The sequence below is a fragment of the Dendrobates tinctorius genome, unplaced genomic scaffold (assembly GCF_039654945.1).
Source record: "Dendrobates tinctorius isolate UK_male_01 unplaced genomic scaffold, ASM3965494v1 ptg000010l, whole genome shotgun sequence".
In the NCBI taxonomy this organism is placed as follows: domain Eukaryota; kingdom Metazoa; phylum Chordata; class Amphibia; order Anura; family Dendrobatidae; genus Dendrobates; species Dendrobates tinctorius.
In genome coordinates this window covers 12,189,810-12,206,974 of record NW_027361678.1, presented here as the reverse complement: position 1 = coordinate 12,206,974, position 17,165 = coordinate 12,189,810, and the positions used below count along the sequence as shown (strand labels likewise).

General features: G+C 47.9%; 1 protein-coding gene across 2 annotated transcripts in view; it reads left to right on the top strand.

Moving 5' to 3' along the window:
* TSHR (thyroid stimulating hormone receptor) overlaps positions 1-17,165 on the top strand; it is a 148,642-nt gene that overhangs the window by 27,304 nt on the left and 104,173 nt on the right. The window contains exons 1-2 of one of the 2 annotated variants that reach the window (XM_073587047.1): positions 12,697-13,154; positions 13,268-13,339. In XM_073587047.1, coding sequence (XP_073443148.1) covers positions 13,084-13,154; positions 13,268-13,339 — 143 coding nt within the window. In that variant the 5' untranslated portion in view covers positions 12,697-13,083. Of the gene's footprint in view, positions 1-12,696; positions 13,155-13,267; positions 13,340-17,165 lie in introns of those variants that run through there. The other variant, XM_073587044.1, reaches the window with a different exon arrangement.

The window sequence follows — 17,165 nt, the reverse complement described above, 5'->3', positions numbered from 1 at the left end:
TATGGGATGCTGGACTGTGAGAACCAGATTATGGGATGCCGGACTGTGAAAACCAGATTATGGGATGCTGGACTGTGAGAACCAGATTATGGGATGCTGGACTGTGAGAACCAGATTATGGGATGCCGGACTGTGAGAACCAGATTATGGGATGCTGGACTGTGAGAACCAGATTATGGGATGTCGGACTGTGAGAACCAGATTATGGGATGTCAGACTGTGAGAACCAGATTATGGGATGTCGGACTGTGAGAACCAGATTATGGGATGCTGGACTGTGAGATGCCAGATTATGGGATGCTGGACTGTGAGATGCCAGATTATGGGATGTCGGACTGTGAGAACCAGATTATGGGATGCTGGACTGTGAGAACCAGATTATGGGATGTCGGACTGTGAGAACCAGATTATGGGATGTCGGACTGTGAGAACCAGATTATGGGATGCTGGACTGTGAGATGCCAGATTATGGGATGCTGGACTGTGAGATGCCAGATTATGGGATGTCGGACTGTGAGAACCAGATTATGGGATGCTGGACTGTGAGAACCAGATTATGGGATGCCGGACTGTGAGATGCCAGATTATGGGATGCCGGACTGTGAGAACCAGATTATGGGATGCTGGACTGTGAGAACCAGATTATGGGATGCCGGACTGTGAGAACCAGATTATGGGATGCTGGACTGTGAGAACCAGATTATGGGATGCCGGACTGTGAGAACCAGATTATGGGATGCTGGACTGTGAGAACCAGATTATGGGATGCTGGACTGTGAGAACCAGATTATGGGATGCCGGACTGTGAGAACCAGATTATGGGATGCTGGACTGTGAGAACCAGATTATGGGATGCCGGACTGTGAGAACCAGATTATGGGATGCCGGACTGTGAGAACCAGATTATGGGATGCCGGACTGTGAGAACCAGATTATGGGATGCCGGACTGTGAGAACCAGATTATGGGATGCCGGACTGTGAGAACCAGATTATGGGATGCTGGACTGTGAGAACCAGATTATGGGATGCCGGACTGTGAGAACCAGATTATGGGATGCTGGACTGTGAGAACCAGATTATGGGATGCTGGACTGTGAGATGCCAGATTATGGGATGTCGGACTGTGAGAACCAGATTATGGGATGCTGGACTGTGAGAACCAGATTATGGGATGCTGGACTGTGAGAACCAGATTATGGGATGCCGGACTGTGAGAACCAGATTATGGGATGTCGGACTGTGAGAACCAGATTATGGGATGTCGGACTGTGAGAACCAGATTATGGGATGTCGGACTGTGAGAACCAGATTATGGGATGCTGGACTGTGAGATGCCAGATTATGGGATGCTGGACTGTGAGATGCCAGATTATGGGATGTCGGACTGTGAGAACCAGATTATGGGATGCTGGACTGTGAGAACCAGATTATGGGATGTCGGACTGTGAGATGCCAGATTATGGGATGTCGGACTGTGAGAACCAGATTATGGGATGTCGGACTGTGAGATGCCAGATTATGGGATGTCGGACTGTGAGAACCAGATTATGGGATGCCGGACTGTGAGAACCAGATTATGGGATGCTGGACTGTGAGAACCAGATTATGGGATGCCGGACTGTGAGACCCAGATTATGGGATGCTGGACTGTGAGAACCAGATTATGGGATGCTGGACTGTGAGAACCAGATTATGGGATGCCGGACTGTGAGAACCAGATTATGGGATGCTGGACTGTGAGAACCAGATTATGGGATGTCGGACTGTGAGAACCAGATTATGGGATGTCGGACTGTGAGAACCAGATTATGGGATGTCGGACTGTGAGAACCAGATTATGGGATGCTGGACTGTGAGATGCCAGATTATGGGATGCTGGACTGTGAGATGCCAGATTATGGGATGTCGGACTGTGAGAACCAGATTATGGGATGCTGGACTGTGAGATGCCAGATTATGGGATGCTGGACTGTGAGATGCCAGATTATGGGATGTCGGACTGTGAGAACCAGATTATGGGATGCTGGACTGTGAGAACCAGATTATGGGATGTCGGACTGTACATATGGTGGATCTTCTCCCGGTAGCGTGTTCTGGCTCATTGCAGGTTATTCGTATAGGGCGCCTCTCGGGGTGGGATTTGGGGCGGTCTCTGCGGCCATCTCTCATCTCCACTGTTTATTTCTCTGTGTCGGGCTGTGCTGATTTGGCTGCATGGCTGACTGGGTATTGTGCGGCCTGAATAAGAGCATTGTCTGGGGGGAGACACAAGGCGAGCCCCCCACATCCTGCCCGCAGCCGCACTTATGTGCGTCCGCCTATGCTGCGCATTGCTCATTCTATTTCATGGTCTGTGCCCCTTTAACTTGGCAGAGGCCGAACACCTATATCTACTGTATCTAAGCTTCTCATATTTGACACTGTAGCTAATGCTGTATCTAATCCTATTATTTGTGATCATCTTCTGGTCTGTGTATCTAATCCTGTCATGTGTGACTCTTGAGATGCTGTCTCTAACCCTATTGTGAGGGATACTGTCTGCTGATCTGTGCATCTAAGCCTATCTTGTGTGACTCCATCTGCTGATCTGTGTATCTAATCTTATCCAGTGTGATGCCTCCTGCTGAGCCCTGTATCTAATCTTATCCAGTGTGATGCCTCCTGCTGAGCGGTGTATCTAATCTTATCCAGTGTGATGCCTCCTGCTGAGCCGTGTATCTAATCTTATCCAGTGTGATGCCTCCTGCTGAGCGGTGTATCTAATCTTATCCAGTGTGATGCCTCCTGCTGAGCCGTGTATCTAATCTTATCCAGTGTGATGCCTGCTGCTGAGCCGTGTATCTAATCTTATCCAGTGTGATGCCTCCTGCTGAGCCGTGTATCTAATCTTATCCAGTGTGATGCCTCCTGCTGAGCCGTGTATCTAATCTTATCCAGTGTGATGCCTCCTGCTGAGCCGTGTATCTAATCTTATCCAGTGTGATGCCTGCTGCTGAGCCGTGTACCTAATCTTATCCAGTGTGATGCCTCCTGCTGAGCCCTGTATCTAATCTTATCCAGTGTGATGCCTCCTGCTGAGCGGTGTATCTAATCTTATCCAGTGTGATGCCTCCTGCTGAGCGGTGTATCTAATCTTATCCAGTGTGATGCCTCCTGCTGAGCCGTGTATCTAATCTTATCCAGTGTGATGCCTCATGCTGAGCCATGTATCTAATCTTATCCAGTGTGATGCCTCCTGCTGAGCGGTGTATCTAATCTTATCCAGTGTGATGCCTCCTTCTGAGCCGTGTATGTAATCTTATCCAATGTGATGCCTCCTGCTGAGCCGTGTATCTAATCTTATCCAGTATGATGCTGTCTGCTAAGCCATGTATCTAATCTTATCCAGTGTGATGCCTCCTGCTGAGCGGTGTATCTAATCTTATCCAGTGTGATGCCTCCTGCTGAGAGGTGTATCTAATCTTATCCAGTGTGATGCCTCCTGCTGAGCCGTGTATCTAATCTTATCCAGTGTGATGCCTCCTGCTGAGCCGTGTATCTAATCTTATCCAGTGTGATGCCGTCTGCTGAGCCGTGTATCTAATCTTATCCAGTGTGATGCCGTCTGCTGAGCCGTGTATCTAATCTTATCCAGTGTGATGCCGTCTGCTGAGCCGTGTATCTAATCTTATCCAGTGTGATGCCTCCTGCTGATCTGTGTATCTAATCTTATCCAGTGTGATGCGTCCTGCTGAGCCGTGTATCTAATCTTATCCAGTGTGATGCCTCCTGCTGATCTGTGTATCTAATGTTATCCAGTGTGATGCCTCCTGCTGATCCGTGTATCTAATCTTATCCAGTGTGATGCCTCCTGCTGAGCCGTGTATCTAATCTTATCCAGTGTGATGCCTCCTGCTGAGCTGTGTATCTAATCTTATCCAGTGTGATGCCTCCTGCTGATCTATGTATCTAATCTTATCCAGTGTGATGCCGTCTGCTAAGCCGTGTATCTAATCTTATCCAGTGTGATGCCTCCTGCTGAGCCGTGTATCTAATCTTATCCAGTGTGATGCCGTCTGCTGAGCCGTGTATCTAATCTTATCCAGTGTGATGCCTCCTGCTGATCTGTGTATCTAATCTTATCCAGTGTGATGCCGTCTGCTGAGCCATGTATCTAATCTTATCCAGTGTGATGCCTCCTGCTGAGCCCTGTATCTAATCTTATCCAGTGTGATGCCTCCTGCTGAGCGGTGTATCTAATCTTATCCAGTGTGATGCGTCCTGCTGAGCCGTGTTTCTAATCTTATCCAGTGTGATGCCGTCTGCTGAGCCGTGTATCTAATCTTATCCAGTGTGATGCCGTCTGCTGAGCCGTGTATCTAATCTTATCCAGTGTGATGCCGTCTGCTGAGCCGTGTATCTAATCTTATCCAGTGTGATGCCTCCTGCTGAGCCGTGTATCTAATCTTATCCAGTGTGATGCCTCCTGCTGAGCCGTGTATCTAATCTTATCCAGTGTGATGCCTCCTGCTGAGCCGTGTATCTAATCTTATCCAGTGTGATGCCTCCTGCTGAGCCCTGTATCTAATCTTATCCAGTGTGATGTCTCCTGCTGAGCCCTGTATCTAATCTTATCCAGTGTGATGCCTCCTGCTGAGCGGTGTATCTAATCTTATCCAGTGTGATGCCTCCTGCTGAGTGGTGTATCTAATCTTATCCAGTGTGATGGGTCCTGCTGAGCCGTGTATCTAATCTTATCCAGTGTGATGCCGTCTGCTGAGCCGTGTATCTAATCTTATCCAGTGTGATGCCTCCTGCTGAGCGGTGTATCTAATCTTATCCAGTGTGATGCGTCCTGCTGAGCCGTGTATCTAATCTTATCCAGTGTGATGCCGTCTGCTGAGCCGTGTATCTAATCTTATCCAGTGTGATGCCGTCTGCTGAGCCGTGTATCTAATCTTATCCGGTGTGATGCCTCCTGCTGAGCCGTGTATCTAATCTTATCCAGTGTGATGCCTCCTGCTGAGCCGTGTATCTAATCTTATCCAGTGTAATGCCTCCTGCTGAGCCGTGTATCTAATCTTATCCAGTGTGATGCCTCCTGCTGAGCCCTGTATCTAATCTTATCCAGTGTGATGCCTCCTGCTGAGCGGTGTATCTAATCTTATCCAGTGTGATGCGTCCTGCTGAGCCGTGTTTCTAATCTTATCCAGTGTGATGGCTCCTGCTGAGCCGTGTATCTAATCTTATCCAGTGTGATGCCTCCTGCCTTTCACACTTCTGTCTTTTTGTTTCAGTCACAATCCGTCGTTATGTGAAAAAAACGGATCCAGCAAATTTGCCAGCTGGATCCATTTTTTTGTCATACATTTGGATTAGCAACGGATTGTGACGGATGGCCGTTCGTTTCAGCCGTCATTTGACGGATCCATCATAAATTCTTTGTTCGTCGTCCGGAGACAATGGACAAAGTAAAGTTTTTGTGTACGTCGAAAAGCCGGACAGTGACGGATCCTGCGCCATCCGTCATTGGCTATAATGGAAGCCTATGAGCGCAGGATCCGTCGCTGGATTCCGTTTTTTCAAACTGAGCATGCCCAGAAAAAAATTCTCTTCATTTAATTGAACCCCCACAGCCTTTCTGGCACATAAAAATTCTCTCTCTCTCTCGAATTCCGCTACTTTAAAAATCCTGCAACTGCTGCTTCGACAGATCCGGTGAATCAGTTTTTTGCAATCTGCACAGGATCCGTATTTTCAACACTTTGACGGATTGTGACTGAAACAAAAAGACTGAAGTGTGAAACAGGCCTTAGCCATGTATCTAATCTTATACAGTGTGATGCCTCCTGCTGAGCCATGTATCTAATCTTATCCAGTGTGATGCCTCCTGATGAGCCGTGTATCTAATCTTATCCAGTATGATGCCTCCTGCTGAGCAATGTATCTAAACTTATCCAGTGAGATGCCTCCGGCTGAGCCGTGTATCTAATCTTATCCAGTGTGATGCCTCCTGCTGAGCCGTATATCTAATCTTATCCAGTGTGATGCCTCCTGCTGAGCCGTGTATCTAATCTTATCCAGTGTGATGCCTCCTGCTGAGCCGTGTATCTAATATTATCCAGTGTGATGCCTCCTGCTGAGCCGTGTATCTAATCTTATCCAGTGTGATGCCTCCTGCTGAGCCGTGTATCTAATGTTATCCAGTGTGATAACTTCTGCTGAGCCGTGTATCTAATCTTATCCAGTGTGATGCCTCCTGCTGAGCCGTGTATCTAATGTTATCCAGTGTGATAACTCCTGCTGAGCCGTGTATCTAATCTTATCCAGTGTGATGCCTCCTGCTGAGCCGTGTATCTAATCTTATCCAGTATGATGCCTCCTGCTGAGCCGTGTATCTAATCTTATCCAGTGTGATGCCTCCTGCTGAGCCGTGTATCTAATCTTAAGCAGTGTGATGACTCCTGCTGAGCCGTGTATCTAATGTTATCCAGTGTGATAACTCCTGCTGAGCCGTGTATCTAATCTTATCCAGTGTGATGCCTCCTGCTGAGCCATGTATCTAAACTTATCCAGTGTGATGCCTCCTGCTGAGCAGTGTATCTAATCTTATCCAGTGTGATGCCTCCTGCTGAGCCGTGTATCTAATCTTAAGCAGTGTGATGCCTCCTGCTGAGCCGTGTATCTAATGTTATCCAGTGTGATGCGTCCTGCTGAGCCGTGTATCTAATCTTATCCAGTGTGATGCCTCCTGCTGAGCCGTGTATCTAATCTTATCCAGTGTGATGCCTTCTGCTGAGCCGTGTATCTAATCTTATCCAGTGTGATGCCTCCTGCTGAGCCACGTATCTAATCTTATCCAGTGTGATGCCTCCTGCTGAGCCGTGTATCTAATCTTATCCAGTGTGATGCCTCCTGCTGAGCCGTGTATCTAATGTTATCCAGTGTGATAACTCCTGCTGAGCCGTGTATCTTATCTTATCCAGTGTGATGCCTCCTGCTGAGCAGTGTATCTAATCTTATCCAGTGTGATGCTTCCTGCTGAGCCGTGTATCTAATGTTATCCAGTGTGATGCCTCCTGCTGAGCAGTGTATCTAATCTTATCCAGTGTGATGCCTCCTGCTGAGCCGTGTATCTAATCTTATCCAGTGTGATGCCTCCTGCTGAGCCATGTATCTAATCTTATCCAGTGTGATGCCTCCTGCTGAGCGGTGTATCTAATCTTATCCAGTGTGATGCGTCCTGCTGAGCCGTGTTTCTAATCTTATCCAGTGTGATGGCTCCTGCTGAGCCGTGTATCTAATCTTATCCAGTGTGATGCCTCCTGCCTTTCACACTTCTGTCTTTTTGTTTCAGTCACAATCCGTCGTTATGTGAAAAAAACGGATCCAGCAAATTTGCCAGCTGGATCCATTTTTTTGTCATACATTTGGATTAGCAACGGATTGTGACGGATGGCCGTTCGTTTCAGCCGTCATTTGACGGATCCATCATAAATTCTTTGTCCGTCGTCCGGAGACAATGGACAAAGTAAAGTTTTTGTGTACGTCGAAAAGCCGGACAGTGACGGATCCTGCGCCATCCGTCATTGGCTATAATGGAAGCCTATGAGCGCAGGATCCGTCGCTGGATTCCGTTTTTTCAAACTGAGCATGCCCAGAAAAAAATTCTCTTCATTTAATTGAACCCCCACAGCCTTTCTGGCACATAAAAATTCTCTCTCTCTCTCGAATTCCGCTACTTTAAAAATCCTGCAACTGCTGCTTCGACAGATCCGGTGAATCAGTTTTTTGCAATCTGCACAGGATCCGTATTTTCAACACTTTGACGGATTGTGACTGAAACAAAAAGACTGAAGTGTGAAACAGGCCTTAGCCATGTATCTAATCTTATACAGTGTGATGCCTCCTGCTGAGCCATGTATCTAATCTTATCCAGTGTGATGCCTCCTGATGAGCCGTGTATCTAATCTTATCCAGTATGATGCCTCCTGCTGAGCAATGTATCTAAACTTATCCAGTGAGATGCCTCCGGCTGAGCCGTGTATCTAATCTTATCCAGTGTGATGCCTCCTGCTGAGCCGTATATCTAATCTTATCCAGTGTGATGCCTCCTGCTGAGCCGTGTATCTAATCTTATCCAGTGTGATGCCTCCTGCTGAGCCGTGTATCTAATATTATCCAGTGTGATGCCTCCTGCTGAGCCGTGTATCTAATCTTATCCAGTGTGATGCCTCCTGCTGAGCCGTGTATCTAATGTTATCCAGTGTGATAACTTCTGCTGAGCCGTGTATCTAATCTTATCCAGTGTGATGCCTCCTGCTGAGCCGTGTATCTAATGTTATCCAGTGTGATAACTCCTGCTGAGCCGTGTATCTAATCTTATCCAGTGTGATGCCTCCTGCTGAGCCGTGTATCTAATCTTATCCAGTATGATGCCTCCTGCTGAGCCGTGTATCTAATCTTATCCAGTGTGATGCCTCCTGCTGAGCCGTGTATCTAATCTTAAGCAGTGTGATGACTCCTGCTGAGCCGTGTATCTAATGTTATCCAGTGTGATAACTCCTGCTGAGCCGTGTATCTAATCTTATCCAGTGTGATGCCTCCTGCTGAGCCATGTATCTAAACTTATCCAGTGTGATGCCTCCTGCTGAGCAGTGTATCTAATCTTATCCAGTGTGATGCCTCCTGCTGAGCCGTGTATCTAATCTTAAGCAGTGTGATGCCTCCTGCTGAGCCGTGTATCTAATGTTATCCAGTGTGATGCGTCCTGCTGAGCCGTGTATCTAATCTTATCCAGTGTGATGCCTCCTGCTGAGCCGTGTATCTAATCTTATCCAGTGTGATGCCTTCTGCTGAGCCGTGTATCTAATCTTATCCAGTGTGATGCCTCCTGCTGAGCCACGTATCTAATCTTATCCAGTGTGATGCCTCCTGCTGAGCCGTGTATCTAATCTTATCCAGTGTGATGCCTCCTGCTGAGCCGTGTATCTAATGTTATCCAGTGTGATAACTCCTGCTGAGCCGTGTATCTTATCTTATCCAGTGTGATGCCTCCTGCTGAGCAGTGTATCTAATCTTATCCAGTGTGATGCTTCCTGCTGAGCCGTGTATCTAATGTTATCCAGTGTGATGCCTCCTGCTGAGCAGTGTATCTAATCTTATCCAGTGTGATGCCTCCTGCTGAGCCGTGTATCTAATCTTATCCAGTGTGATGCCTCCTGCTGAGCCATGTATCTAATCTTATCCAGTGTGATGCCTCCTGCTGAGCGGTGTATCTAATCTTATCCAGTGTGATGCGTCCTGCTGAGCCGTGTTTCTAATCTTATCCAGTGTGATGGCTCCTGCTGAGCCGTGTATCTAATCTTATCCAGTGTGATGCCTCCTGCCTTTCACACTTCTGTCTTTTTGTTTCAGTCACAATCCGTCGTTATGTGAAAAAAACGGATCCAGCAAATTTGCCAGCTGGATCCATTTTTTTGTCATACATTTGGATTAGCAACGGATTGTGACGGATGGCCGTTCGTTTCAGCCGTCATTTGACGGATCCATCATAAATTCTTTGTCCGTCGTCCGGAGACAATGGACAAAGTAAAGTTTTTGTGTACGTCGAAAAGCCGGACAGTGACGGATCCTGCGCCATCCGTCATTGGCTATAATGGAAGCCTATGAGCGCAGGATCCGTCGCTGGATTCCGTTTTTTCAAACTGAGCATGCCCAGAAAAAAATTCTCTTCATTTAATTGAACCCCCACAGCCTTTCTGGCACATAAAAATTCTCTCTCTCTCTCGAATTCCGCTACTTTAAAAATCCTGCAACTGCTGCTTCGACAGATCCGGTGAATCAGTTTTTTGCAATCTGCACAGGATCCGTATTTTCAACACTTTGACGGATTGTGACTGAAACAAAAAGACTGAAGTGTGAAACAGGCCTTAGCCATGTATCTAATCTTATACAGTGTGATGCCTCCTGCTGAGCCATGTATCTAATCTTATCCAGTGTGATGCCTCCTGATGAGCCGTGTATCTAATCTTATCCAGTATGATGCCTCCTGCTGAGCAATGTATCTAAACTTATCCAGTGAGATGCCTCCGGCTGAGCCGTGTATCTAATCTTATCCAGTGTGATGCCTCCTGCTGAGCCGTATATCTAATCTTATCCAGTGTGATGCCTCCTGCTGAGCCGTGTATCTAATCTTATCCAGTGTGATGCCTCCTGCTGAGCCGTGTATCTAATATTATCCAGTGTGATGCCTCCTGCTGAGCCGTGTATCTAATCTTATCCAGTGTGATGCCTCCTGCTGAGCCGTGTATCTAATGTTATCCAGTGTGATAACTTCTGCTGAGCCGTGTATCTAATCTTATCCAGTGTGATGCCTCCTGCTGAGCCGTGTATCTAATGTTATCCAGTGTGATAACTCCTGCTGAGCCGTGTATCTAATCTTATCCAGTGTGATGCCTCCTGCTGAGCCGTGTATCTAATCTTATCCAGTATGATGCCTCCTGCTGAGCCGTGTATCTAATCTTATCCAGTGTGATGCCTCCTGCTGAGCCGTGTATCTAATCTTAAGCAGTGTGATGACTCCTGCTGAGCCGTGTATCTAATGTTATCCAGTGTGATAACTCCTGCTGAGCCGTGTATCTAATCTTATCCAGTGTGATGCCTCCTGCTGAGCCATGTATCTAAACTTATCCAGTGTGATGCCTCCTGCTGAGCAGTGTATCTAATCTTATCCAGTGTGATGCCTCCTGCTGAGCCGTGTATCTAATCTTAAGCAGTGTGATGCCTCCTGCTGAGCCGTGTATCTAATGTTATCCAGTGTGATGCGTCCTGCTGAGCCGTGTATCTAATCTTATCCAGTGTGATGCCTCCTGCTGAGCCGTGTATCTAATCTTATCCAGTGTGATGCCTTCTGCTGAGCCGTGTATCTAATCTTATCCAGTGTGATGCCTCCTGCTGAGCCACGTATCTAATCTTATCCAGTGTGATGCCTCCTGCTGAGCCGTGTATCTAATCTTATCCAGTGTGATGCCTCCTGCTGAGCCGTGTATCTAATGTTATCCAGTGTGATAACTCCTGCTGAGCCGTGTATCTTATCTTATCCAGTGTGATGCCTCCTGCTGAGCCATCTATCTAAACTTATCCAGTGTGATGCCTCCTGCTGAGCAGTGTATCTAATCTTATCCAGTGTGATGCTTCCTGCTGAGCCGTGTATCTAATGTTATCCAGTGTGATGCCTCCTGCTGAGCAGTGTATCTAATCTTATCCAGTGTGATGCCTCCTGCTGAGCCGTGTATCTAATCTTATCCAGTGTGATGCCTCCTGCTGAGCCGTGTATCTAATGTTATCCAGTGTGATAACTCCTGCTGAGCCGTGTATCTAATCTTATCCAGTGTGATGCCTTCTGTTGAGCCGTGTATCTAATCTTATCCAGTGTGATGTCTCCTGCTAAACCGTTGATCTAATCTTATCCAGTGTAATGCCTCCTGCTGAGCCATGTATTTGTTCTTATCCAGTGTGATGCCTGTTGCTGAACCGTGTATCTAATCTTATACAGTGTGATGGCTCCTGCTGAGCCATGTATCTAATCTTATACAGTGTAATGCCTCCTGCTGAGCCACGTATCTAATCTTATCCAGTGTGATGCCTCCTGCTGAGCCACGTATCTAATCTTATCCAGTGTGATGCCTCCTGCTGAGCCGTGTATCTAATCTTATCCAGTGTAATGCCTCCTGCTGAGTCGTGTATTTGATCTTATCCAGTGTGATGCCTCCTGCTGAGCCACGTATCTAATCTTATCCAGTGTAATGCCTGCTGCTGAGCCGTGTATCTAATCTTATCCAGTGTAATGCCTCCTGCTGAGCCCTGTATCTAATCTTATCCAGTGTGATGCCTCCTGCTGAGCCACGTATCTAATCTTCTCCAGTGTGATGCCTCCTGCTGAGCCGTGTATCTAATCTTATCCAGTGTAATGCCTCCTGCTGAGCCATGTATTTGATCTTATCCAGTGTGATGCCTCCTGCTGAGCCGTGTATCAAATCTTATCCAGTTTAATGCCTGCTGCTGAGCCGTGTATCTAATCTTATCCAGTGTAATGCCTCCTGCTGAGCCACGTATCTAATCTTATCCAGTGTGATGCCTCCTGCTGAGCCACGTATCTAATCTTATCCAGTGTAATGCCTGCTGCTGAGCCGTGTATCTAATCTTATCCAGTGTAATGCCTCCTGCTGAGCCACGTATCTAATCTTATCCAGTGTAATGCCTGCTGCTGAGCCGTGTATCTAATCTTATCCAGTGTAATGCCTCCTGCTGAGCCACGTATCTAATCTTATCCAGTGTGATGCCTCCTGCTGAGCCATGTATCCAATCTTATCCAGTGTAATGCCTCCTGCTGAGCCATGTATTTGATCTTATCCAGTGTGATGCCTCTTGCTGAGCCGTGTATCAAATCTTATCCAGTGTGATGCCTCCTGCTGAGCCGTGTATCTAATCTTATCCAGTGTAATGCCTTCTGCTGAGCCATGTATCTAATCTTATCCAGTGTGATGCCTCCTGCTGAGCCATGTATCTAATCTTATCCAGTGTGATGCCTCCTGCTGAGCCGTGTATTTGATCTTATCCAGTGTGATGCCTCCTGCTGAGCCGTGTATTTGATCTTTTCCAGTGTGATGCCTCCTGCTGAGCCGTGTATTTGATCTTATCCAGTGTGATGTCTCCTGCTGAGCTGTGCACCTAGCCTATGGCGTGATACAGAGCACACAGCAGTACATCCCGCTGCAGGACAGGTGCCGCGCATACTCTGCGCTCCGTTTTTCGCGTGCGTTCATGCAGATGGAATTTCCTGGCTCCTGTTTACTCCGATCCTCATCTTTCTTTTCCTGAAATTCGACCTCCGGGTTGTATAATTGCCTCAATTAGAAGCGATTCCTGCGCGGCCACCGCTCTCTCGCTTCACGGCTGCTGGCACCGTCCCCCCTGCAGCTCTCAGCTTATCCCCCCTCACTTCAGATAATTCCTGATCACACGATCGCCGCACGGGAATCGACTGATCACAGGAAAGTGACTCTGGATCCACGTGTGGATGAGGAAATAAAGGGGGACCCATGCAGGGCCCTAAGTGTAGCAAAGTCCCCGCACTGTCCTTGTTCCGCACTGTGACAAGCTCTGCAACTGTGTGAGCAATGAATGCAGGGAATGAATGTGAGAGCGGCACCATGATGGGCGAACTGCTCACTGTCTGTCCCAGAAAAGGAGCTGTAACCTAATACTGATTTCTGTCATCTGCAGGCGTCTGGTGGAGACCAGAATCTCGGTGATTCCTAGAGGAACGTTCACCAACGTCCCAAACATCAGCAGGATGTAAGTATGGGGTCCGGGCCACCCAATGATGAGCCCCCCAGTGCACTGTCCGCAGTCCACAACTGGCAGGGGAATATTATTACACGTTACCTCCCCATCCCTATTACATATCACCCTCCCATTATTACATGTCACTCCCTCATTACATATCCCCCCCATTATTACATATCACCCCCCATTATTACATGTCACTCCCTCATTACATATCCCCCCCATTATTACATATCACCCTCCCATTATTACATGTCACTCCCTCATTACATATCCCGCCCATTATTACATATCACCCTCCCATTATTACATGTCACTCCCTCATTACATATCCCCCCATTATTACATATCACCCCCCATTATTACATGTCACTCCCTCATTACATATCCCCCCCATTATTACATATCACCCTCCCATTATTACATGTCACTCCCTCATTACATATCCCGCACATTATTACATATCACCCTCCCATTATTACATGTCACTCCCTCATTACATATCCCCCCCATTATTACATATCACCCTCCCATTATTACATGTCATTCCCTCATTACATATCCCCCCATTATTACATATCACCCCCCCATTATTACATATCATCCCCCATTATTACATGTCGCTCCCTCATTACATATCCCCCCCATTATTACATATCACCCCCCCATTATTACATGTCACTCCCTCATTACATATCATCCCCCATTATTACATGTCGCTCCCTCATTACGCCCCAGTATTACGCATGACCCCCATTATTACACATCACCCCCATTACATATTACCGTCCCATTATTACACATTACCCCCATTATTATGCATGACACCTATTACACATCACATCACCCCACATTATTGCACATCACCTCTTTCCCATTATTACACATCACCGCCATTACATATCACCGCCCCATTATTACGCATGACCCGCAATACACATCACCCCAGCCTCTGTTGAAGACCTCCATTGAAGGAGAACTCACCACCTCTCGTGGCAGCCTGTTCCACTCATTGATCACTGATTTTTTTTTAAAGAGTATGGCTAGTGGTTCTGCGCTTAACTCTGCTAACTCTTCAGTATCTAGGATGTAAGTCACCTGGACCAAGAAATTTAAATTCATGCTAATTCGCCAAGTGTTCCCTCCTCACCATCTCTCTGTTTATAGATAGAGTTGATTCTTTTATTCCTTCGATGGCAGAGTGACGATCAGCTGATTTTACAATTGCTTTTACCACAGATGCAAAATAGGAAATTACAGTAGTGTTCAAAATAATAGCAGTGTGTTTATACCAGTTTTTATTTCCAGTATTGGGAACATTGCACACTGTTATGTAGATAATTTTTAACTACTTTACAGAAAATAACAAAGCAACATTGGGCTGCATGGTGAAGCAGCATGAGGAAACCCTGACAGGGTGAGATAATTTGGTGGCTAGAAAGCCTGCGCATTGAACAGTGCATAACTTGTATGACTACAGGATAACAGAGCTGAACTCTGTAATGGACGCTATGCTGACTATATGCTGTTTCCTGTTGCTTTGACGGTTTATGATGGATGCTGAATAAACCGAACGGACTATGATTGTTTTATGGAAAACCCGTGCCGGGTCTGTTTTTTGTGGCTGCAAGCGAGTGATTCCCTATGTGAATGACAGCGCTACCTCACAACTGGTGGAGAAGGCTATGAGCAATGTTGTAGCCTTGTTGCTGGAGCAACGGAAGAGGACTGCAAAGTTTGGTTGCTAAGGGCAACAGCATCCAACAGCACATGTTGCAGTGCTGGCAACGCTGAGCCAGGTGGGCTGACGGTCTGGAAAGCCGTGTGATGTGCTGACAGGAGTCAGAGAGAGAGAGAGACTGGTGATTGATAGGGTGCCTCTGTGGAGAAGAGGTACCCGATGACCTGTGTGGCCGACACAGGTAACGGACAGGTGTTCGTGTGGTACTGACCTGGGTCAGTGAGTAAGATGGTGTACCTGGAGGGTTCAGTGAGGAAAGGTCCTGGAGGGTCAGTGTTGGGAGATTCTAGGAGAAGAGTCGTCTCCCTGGAGCACATGGTATGACCTTGGACCTGGTGAGGCATGAGTGTTGGGCAGTCTCAGGTGGAGACAGATGTCCTGATGAGCACCCGCCGAGGCCCTGGACCTGGTGAGGCTGGTGTGTGGGGAGACCCTGGGAGGAGGGTTGCTCCCTGAATAGCACCCGGTGCACCCTGTGTGTTGGACGGTCTCAGGCGGATACGGAACGTCCTGCATAGCACACAGACAGGACACGTGAGTTTTGTGTGGTGTGTTTTTTTTTCTTTTCTCCACTCAGCCTGCGGTGGCTCAGTGGGAGTCAAGAAGGTGACAAGCGGCTTCCTGTAACTCGGCGGGGTTACGAATGGGACAAGCGGCTTCCGGTAACTCGGCGGGGTTACGAAGACGACACCAGCAGCGGTGTGTGAACGGCAGCCGGTGGTGTTGGCGTTCGGTGACAGCAGGAGCTGTGTTGGTGCTAACAAGGACTTGTGTGGTATCGTAAGAGACATAAACTGTGTGGTGTGAACTGTGGTCTGAGAGGACCGATATAACGGACAAGGGGAAGTCCCGGAAGGGGGCGGTGACCCAAATAGGGATGGTAGCCCAAAAGGGGGTGGAGTCCCAGTGGGGGGCGGTGACCAAAATCGGGGTGGAAGCCCAAAAGGGGGTAGAGTCCCAGAGGGAGGCGGTGACCCAAATTGGGGTGGTGGTCCAGAAAGGGGCCAAGTTTGAAGAAATGGCAGCACTGGTTGGCTCAGTGGGTATGTCTGGGAAACCGCAGTGTACGTGTATGTCATTTCCAGAATGTGGGCTATTCTTTCCGGGTGATGACTGGCCGTAAGTGTGTACCGTGATGCTACACCGGAAAGGAAGCTCGGGACGGTTGGACTCAAAGAGTCAGGTGACTCTGGTAGGAACTCCTCTCACTTTCTGTCTGACTGAGAAAATGGTCCAGGTTCACTGTAAACATGGGGTCACGGTCAACTATGCGGTAGACAGAGTAATGGTTGAGGGGCTTGGAGGCAGTGAGTGCCAAGGTGGCAGTATACCATCAGACTTAGTGTATGCCTTGGAGTGGGGCCGGGACTTTGTCAGGTTTCATGACATGCCAGGAGGGTGGAGATGTTCCTACTGTTGGGCTAACCAATACTAAGATGGTGACGGCTCCTGACGTGAAGAGGTCAGAGGTAGAAGTGACCTGGAAAAGGGGTACGTCGGCCCAACGGATGGACCTGACATCTCGTGACAGGACTGACGTTGACCTGGTCGAGAAGACGGCTGGAGTATTCGCACGGTTAATGGGTAACTGGAGAGGTTGCTAGGCAGGTCGGGGTGACTCAGACTCTGTGGGTGACTGTGGCTCTGAGAGAGACAGGGAGCACAGATTAGAGGAGCTAGAGAAAGAAGTCTCTGAGCTCAAAGGTCACATGGTAACGTGGCAAGGACTGAATAAGGCCCTCAGAGACGAGGTGGAAGAACATGTTAAACGAGAAAGAGCCCTGAGACAAACGGCCGAGCACAGGGTCGAGGAGCTCGAGGAAGAAGTCTTGAAGCTCAGAGGTCACCTGTCCACCTGGCAAAGTGTGAACAAGACCCGTAGGGAAGAGATGGAAGAACTTCAAAGAAACTGTAAGAGATCTTCGGCAGGAGAGGAAGTTGGACGAAGACTTACCGCGGGTGAGCGCAAATGATAACAAGACGGAACTGCCAGTATCCATCTTGGCAAAGGGTTGTGAAGAGGTAAAATCTTGTGAAGTTGGTGAGCAACGAACGGAAGAAGACAGTCACCCGGTCGGGTCAACTGTAGGGAGG